This window comes from Centruroides sculpturatus, unplaced genomic scaffold, assembly GCF_000671375.1.
Source record: "Centruroides sculpturatus isolate CEXI.00-Female unplaced genomic scaffold, Cexi_2.0 scaffold954, whole genome shotgun sequence".
NCBI lineage: Eukaryota > Metazoa > Arthropoda > Arachnida > Scorpiones > Buthidae > Centruroides > Centruroides sculpturatus.
Genome location: NW_019385191.1, coordinates 275,393 through 284,012, shown reverse-complemented (window position 1 = coordinate 284,012; position 8,620 = coordinate 275,393). Strand labels below are relative to the sequence as shown.

The window sequence follows — 8,620 nt, the reverse complement described above, 5'->3', positions numbered from 1 at the left end:
TTTTTTTTTTATGGATCATCGGAGCTTGAAAAACAGCCTACGTATAAAAGTATTTGGGTAAATGCCCGGAGCTTCTTTTAGAGTTCAGAGTAGGATACCCCTATAAGTGCCTCTGCCTCCCATAAAATGATTTGGTATTTAATTTTGCCAGAGTTGGGAGTTGGAGTCGGCCTACTAAAATTATCAGGAGTCGGAATCGAGTGTTTATTTACCGACTACGCAGCCCTGTACTGAAGACACAATTATTGACTTTTTACACAATGAAAGCAGCAAGACATATTTTGGAAAATGGCAACTGACAAATATGTTACCACCTTTGGTAGATACTTCTCATTATTATTTTCAAACTGACTGTAAATGACAAACTATAAGAAATCAAATGAAAAAACTTGTCTGAAATGTATATTCACACATTAGGAAAGCTAATCTGATCCTAACCATAGAAGGGTTATACGGGGGATGGTACCAATTCTCGAACCGTGTTAGAGTGAATCCGTGCTATAGAAGTGCCGTGTTATACGGGGGTTACCTGTATTATAAAACTGATGAAATTTACTTTACTTCAAAATTTATTTATTTTACAACTGAATTAAAAATATATATCTAGATTCATATTCTTAATATGACATTATTATATTTATCATTAAATTCAAATTACTTCTGAATAGTCTAGCTTAGAAGTAAATCAATATGAAAATATTATCAGTTGATTGTTTGTTTTTTCTAATTAAACAATATTTGAAAATATTTTCATTAGTAATACTGAGATTGTCAAACACTTAAAACTCATTCTTCTTCATATTGTAAAATATCATTTTCTGAGATTGCTAACTTTTCTAATTAATATAGTTATTACTAAACCTAGTATCAATAATCTACATTAAACTGTAAAATTATTATTATCATGAATGCTAAGATAGAATGATGTGTGATTACCACATTTGATGGTATATAAAATGCACTCAAAAACTGCTGTATCTTACAAAGGTAATGCCTCCATACTTTGTGCAGTACAAAGAACAAAATTAGTGTGAAGCTATTGAGAAAGGTTATGTTTCTGCAGTAAAATTTAGTACCAAATAATGTTGCAAATTATCATTAGATTTTTTGCATAGCATTTGTCATAAACATTATTTTGTCCTAATTAATATAAACACAAATAGTGTGTTTGAGATTGTATGATAATCTCAGTTTATTCTATAAAAAGAGTGTTGGATTCAGCTCTCTTGAGGGTTAATCTGGTGTTGATTTTGGCTGTGATGACCTCTTGCTAACCTGTTTTGCATAATTCTTATTTTCATATTTTTTCCAGGTAGGTAAATTTATTTATTTATTTAATTTATTTATTTAATTTTTATTTGCTAGTTTTATTTTCTAATACTAAGGCATCAGGTTGTCACAGTTTGCTTATTAGTTAATTGTGTATGTATGGAATATGTACTAATTATCATGTATGGAATATGTACTAATTATCATGTATGGGTTTTTGTATTATGTTTTTGTAATTATATTTTTGTACTGGATATCAACTGAAATTGTATTATGCACAGGATGTTGCATATATGTATTGATTATTGTATATTATGTTTTGGTTTTTGCACGTACAGACTTGGACTTTGTACAGAGATTATTTTTTTATTATATTATATTTACTGTATTTGTTTGTTATGGGACAATGTTTGTTTGGTGTTTTCCATTTTATTTTATTCCCCATACAAAAGATATTTGTACCTTGTACTAAATAAATAATGATAATAATAGTTCTGGAAGCAAAGATCAGATGGAGATGCAGGTAATATAATTTGCATGGTAAGCAAAGTTGTGGGTTCAAGTCCCGCTCAAGCTGACTCTTTACTTCTAGAAAGTCTAAATTAAAATTAATTTACTATAATTATTAAAATTATCACAAGATGACAGCTTAACTGCCTACCTCTAGACAAATTACTTCATGTTAGTTACCTTAGCCTAATCATAGCCCAAAAATCATATTCAGAAAATCATCTGGCTTTAATCAAAAATTGGGTTTATAGAGTTATTCTATATATATAAAATATATATATATAAACAACAAATTGTAATATTCTTGTTATATAAAAAATTTACCTGTAAATGTATTGATTTTGAAAAATGTTCATTATTATTATTATGTTCAGTATTATGTTCAATATTTCATTTTTGTTTGGTGTTGTAAAATTATATATTTAACTTAGTTAAAAGTTTGTTTATGCCTCAAGAACATGAGTTTTTGATATGACATAAATATTGAAGCAGGGCTGTGAAGTCGGAGTTGGGAGGAATTTCTGACCAGAGGCATTGGAGTCGGAGTAGAAAAAAATGTGTCGACTCCAACTCCGACTCCCGCATTTTAAATTTACTTTAGTTTTTTTATTTAAATGAAAGAAAATCTATTTTATATTTATTAATTTTTAAAAATCTTTTTGTATTTTGTAATAATTCATTTAATTTATTAAATATGTAGTGTTCTTTGTAGTATTTGTGTTTAGTAGTAAAATTATTTTGACCCAATTGAATTTAAATATTTTGGATCATTCCTTTATTATTCCTGCTCTAAATAAGTACTCTTATTTTTCTGAATGAACCAGACTAATTGATCAGAGTTCATATTTTTCTTTTCTAAACAAGGGGCTGAAGTAGCTAGATTGCACACTTTTTAATTGAACTAATTAATGGCAACATCTATGACAAGGGGATGTAAAAGCTCATCCACAGATATGACAAATGCCTCAATCTTCATGGTGATTATGTCAAAAAGTAACCATGTCTGTACCTAACTTTTGGTAATAAATTCATTTTTTTATTTACAATTGTCTTTTTTTTTTTTTTTATGGATCATCGGAGCTTGAAAAACAGCCTACGTATAAAAGTATTTGGGTAAATGCCCGGAGCTTCTTTTAGAGTTCAGAGTAGGATACCCCTATAAGTGCCTCTGCCTCCCATAAAATGATTTGGTATTTAATTTTGCCAGAGTTGGGAGTTGGAGTCGGCCTACTAAAATTATCAGGAGTCGGAATCGAGTGTTTATTTACCGACTACGCAGCCCTGTACTGAAGACACAATTATTGACTTTTTACACAATGAAAGCAGCAAGACATATTTTGGAAAATGGCAACTGACAAATATGTTACCACCTTTGGTAGATACTTCTCATTATTATTTTCAAACTGACTGTAAATGACAAACTATAAGAAATCAAATGAAAAAACTTGTCTGAAATGTATATTCACACATTAGGAAAGCTAATCTGATCCTAACCATAGAAGGAGCAGTTGAAGAGACTGCAACGCTGACCAGTGTGTTGCATTTTGCCATCTTTGCAGCAGAGAAGTAATGATATGTAGAGATATGATGACAAGTGTGACAGTTTCACTTGCATTGCAGTTTAAGATATTATGCATAAATATTTTTCAGAAACAAGTCACCAATGTCAAACAAAATAATGAATGATGTAAATAGTGATCTTAATTTTTTGATAATTTCCAAAATATTATATAAAGTTTTGAAAGAAATTGGCATTATTTACAATCACCACAAGAAAGATTGTGCTGACCAATAAACATGAAATTATAGCTTAGAGGCACAGAAATATCAGAAATTTTTGACAGTATCATTCAGAAATAAGATATTTTCACTTGATGAAACTTGGTAAATGCTGACACAGTTGTCAAGATAAAACTGAAAAATCTGGTAAGAATGCATTTTTGAGAGGCTTATTATCTGAAGTGAAAGAGCCATATGGAAAGGGCTAAATTGTGCTCACTGTAGATGCATGGAATACTTTGGAGAGTGCTCTCCTTCTGTCTAGTCAAAAAATACAGGCAATGGTGTCTACTTTGAAAAATGGTCTAAGTTGCTGCCAAAACTCCCACCATCAAGTGTAATCATAATGGAGAATGTCTCACATCACAGTGTAAGATCAGAAAAAATTCCTACAAGTGCATGGAAGAAAGAGATCACCAGAAAATAGTCCACAGAGAAGGGCATTTCTTGGCAACCAGAACAAGAAGCCTGAACTGATGCTTCTGGTGTAAACAGAGAAAGTACATTTTAAATAAAATTAAAAATGAATTTAGCATAGCCAACGGTAATTTATGTTTAATAACAATATAATAAATATAATTACAACTTTTAACAAAGATAAAACTTTGCTTCAGTTTTTCAAATTTTTTTTACTACAGAGGCAGTAGCCTAAAAGGAAAGATCGTCTCCATGAGTTTTATGATTTTATGAAATGCAGATGGTGCAAACAACGGATTAGAAGAAATGAAGCAAAGTTTTATCTTTGTTAAAAGTTGTAATTATATTTATTATATTATTATTAAAGAGAAGGTACATTTGCTACCAAATAGATGATATAGTTGCTGCTGCAGGCCATAAATTACTTTGCCATTCTTCTAACTTCTGCCATTAAGTGGTTTGGAATAATATATTTTTAAACTGTCCAATGTAAAAAAATTATTCAAAGAAGGAGTAAGTGAAATTACTTGTGAAATATGGACATCTTTTGTCTGGCATGTCACTGAAAAAGTGATGCAATTTTGAGAACTGGATGTTCTTCAAGAAAGCAATGATTCATCCTTTCTAATAAATCATTTTGAGTCAGATTTTGAAAGTGAAACGAGTGGTATTTACAGACTGTCAGACAACGAGTAAAAGTATAATACCTTTAAGTCTATTTCAAGAGCAACAATTTCTGGTTAAGTGTACAAATACAATTAAAACAGCAAAAAATTGTTAGAAATTAAATAATAAATAATAAAAATATTAAGGTAAAAGGTAATAAATTGGAGTAATGTAGCTTTGTTTTTTATTCTGAAGAATATATAGCTAGTGCTAATTTTTTTTACCCCTTTTCTGAACTCCTATGAGTATTACAATCCATTTGTCATACATGTCATATTTATTTTCTTTTTTATTTGGAAACATGCTTTAAGAAATTCAAGACTAGGATGATAATAAGTTAAGTCTAATATTCATCAGTAATATTTCTGATAGAGTTGCCAATTTTATTATAGTATTATTATTAAAAAGTTTCTCATGTTGATCTAGTCACATGTTTCATTCCAGATTTCATTATACTATACACTTCCAATAAATGCTAAAGATTTAAACACTCTTTTTTCTGAATATTACCTGATGAAATATGGGTGCATCTAACATGCCCTTGGATCTTATATGTCAGAGGTGGCAAACTATGGCATGTATGGCCAAGGTAGCATATTGAGAGAAACCATCTGGTATGTAACATATCACATGATTTTGGTTTATCACCTATCTTTTTTAATCATCCTTTCAGTTTATTGCCTAATTGTTCTTTTTCAAACAGCTTTTTTACAGTTATTCTAATTAATTAAGGCATATTTGCTTTCATTTCTTGGCATATTGTTATTCAAAATTAATAAAATTTGGCATGCAAAAACATTTTTAAAGACAATTATGTTCACTACATGGCACAAGGACCAAAAAAGTTTGCCTTCCCTATTACTTATCATCAAATATAGCACATCTTAACATTGGAATAATGTTAAAAATATAAGATTACAATATATATAATTATATATATCATAAAGCTATTATGACAAACTCACAGTATTGCAGATTTTAACAAATGTTTTAATGTTTATCTTTTATTTTATATTTTTATTATAAAAATAGCAAGCTAATACCTTTTTTGAAGTTAGCAAGCAGTGGTCAAGTAGACATAACTTATGTATCTAAACAACAGTGACAGAATAGATAAAACTGACTGAATTTTATTTATTCAAAATTCAAATGTCCCTGAAAATAAATGATATACTACTGTCCTCTATAACATTTAGTGGGCAATAGGAACTGCTATGGAATTGAAGGTTCCCAGAGTTGTAGAGCTGTCTTAACTCTTGGCCATTTGGCTGACATATCTGTTTCCTATCTTTCATTCATAATTAGAAATTTGATAAGCAATTGATTCTTGATTATCTAATTTCTTAATTTTTTCCCCCCATTTCTTTTCAAATTTTATTGATACGTATTGTACATCTTTAAAGCTAAAGGTGCATATTTATCAAAAATATTTTTGTTATCTGCTGTAAAAAGAAAGTGTAACTTTATGACTTTTTAATACTTTTAAAATGGACTCAGAATTCTAATGTAACTCAATTTTATTTTTAATTTGAATATTTTTTACCAAAAAGAATGTCAGTCATGATTTACTACAACAATAATCTTGGATAGGTTATGGCTTTTACTTTTTCAACATTTTAAATTAGTAAATATGTGATAATGATTTCAAAAAGAAAACAAATCATAATAAAAAATGTTATTTACAACATCAAATTAAAAACTTTATAATATATTATGGTAAAAAGCAAGCTGTCAACTTTTTTAAACTGTTTTATCATCAGATACTTAAAATGAATAATGTTAGATTATATATTGATATTTATTCTAATTATTTCTGTTCTATAGTTTTTTTTTTGAAACCTTGAATATCAATCAAATTGAACTTATAAAAAAGGAATATGTTTGTAGATTAGATCCTAAAAGAATAAGCAAGCATTTTTACCCAAAAATATAGAGCTGCAAAATTTTCTAATTTCTGCTTCCAACTAGAAAATTTGGAACCCAAAAATCACCCACTGTATCTTCTATCTTGTAAATGTTAAATTGAAATATACATCCAGATGTTAAAAGTTTAATGCTAAATCAAGAAATGCTAAATTATAGCCTAAATTTACCAGTAATTGTTTTCATGAAGCACTAGTTGGGACTACTAAAAATGAATGTGTAATCAAGGTAAATGACCAAAAAAACATTAAGATGTGATTTCACTATATATTAAAATGACAATAATAAATTCAACAAATTTTCTGCTTTTACTAGAGCAAAAAGTATAGTACATACAAAACTAAAGTATTTTCATGCAAATAAAAGCAGAAAATTTACTGAATGTATTGGTTCTAGATTTATTATTGTTAATTAAATATCATTAAACATTCTCCTAAGTTAATGTAAGAGTGGTACAACAGTTTAGAAAACCTAAAGCAAAATTCATCCTTTCATCATTTTCATTGGGACTTGATTAAATACTAGAAAAACTATTATTGAGATTTAGATTTAAAAAACTTAAATTTCTTTAAATTACAAATTTATAATTTATCATTTTGTGGTCANAATGGCAACTGACAAATATGTTACCACCTTTGGTAGATACTTCTCATTATTATTTTCAAACTGACTGTAAATGACAAACTATAAGAAATCAAATGAAAAAACTTGTCTGAAATGTATATTCACACATTAGGAAAGCTAATCTGATCCTAACCATAGAAGGAGCAGTTGAAGAGACTGCAACACTGACCAGTGTGTTGCATTTTGCCATCTTTGCAGCAGAGAAGTAATGATATGTAGAGATATGATGACAAGTGTGACAGTTTCACTTGCATTGCAGTTTAAGATATTATACATAAATATTTTTCAGAAACAAGTCACCAATGTCAAACAAAATAATGAATGATGTAAATAGTGATCTTAATTTTTTGATAATTTCCAAAATATTATATAAAGTTTTGAAAGAAATTGGCATTATTTACAATCACCACAAGAAAGATTGTGCTGACCAATAAACATGAAATTATAGCTTAGAGGCACAGAAATATCAGAAATTTTTGACAGTATCATTCAGAAATAAGATATTTTCACTTGATGAAACTTGGTAAATGCTGACACAGTTGTCAAGATAAAACTGAAAAATCTGGTAAGAATGCATTTTTGAGAGGCTTATTATCTGAAGTGAAAGAGCCATATGGAAAGGGCTAAATTGTGCTCACTGTAGATGCATGGAATACTTTGGAGAGTGCTCTCCTTCTGTCTAATCAAAAAATACAGGCAATGGTGTCTACTTTGAAAAATGGTCTAAGTTGCTGCCAAAACTCCCACCATCAAGTGTAATCATAATGGAGAATGTCTCACATCACAGTGTAAGATCAGAAAAAATTCCTACAAGTGCATGGAAGAAAGAGATCACCAGAAAATAGTCCACAGAGAAGGGCATTTCTTGGCAACCAGAACAAGAAGCCTGAACTGATGCTTCTGGTGTAAACAGAGAAAGTACATTTTAAATAAAATTAAAAATGAATTTAGCATAGCCAACGGTAATTTATGTTTAATAACAATATAATAAATATAATTACAACTTTTAACAAAGATAAAACTTTGCTTCAGTTTTTCAAATTCTTTTTACTACAGAGGCAGTAGCCTAAAAGGAAAGATCGTCTCCATGAGTTTTATGATTTTATGAAATGCAGATGGTGCAAACAACGGATTAGAAGAAATGAAGCAAAGTTTTATCTTTGTTAAAAGTTGTAATTATATTTATTATATTATTATTAAAGAGAAGGTACATTTGCTACCAAATAGATGATATAGTTGCTGCTGCAGGCCATAAATTACTTTGCCATTCTTCTAACTTCTGCCATTAAGTGGTTTGGAATAATATATTTTTAAACTGTCCAATGTAAAAAAATTATTCAAAGAAGGAGTAAGTGAAATTACTTGTGAAATATGGACATCTTTTGTCTGGCATGTCACTGAAAAAGTGATGCAATTTTGAGAACTGGATGTT

The 8,620-nt window shown here is 29.0% G+C and overlaps 1 protein-coding gene across 1 annotated transcript in view; it reads right to left on the bottom strand.

Annotated features, from left to right (window-relative positions):
- LOC111635962 (OTU domain-containing protein 6B-like) overlaps nt 1-5,178 on the bottom strand; it is a 19,384-nt gene extending 14,206 nt beyond the window's left edge. Inside the window, exon 1 of the mRNA XM_023381107.1 lies at nt 5,152-5,178. Coding sequence (XP_023236875.1) covers nt 5,152-5,178 — 27 coding nt within the window. The remainder of the gene's footprint in view (nt 1-5,151) is intronic.
- Between the last annotated feature and the right edge of the window lie 3,442 nt (nt 5,179-8,620).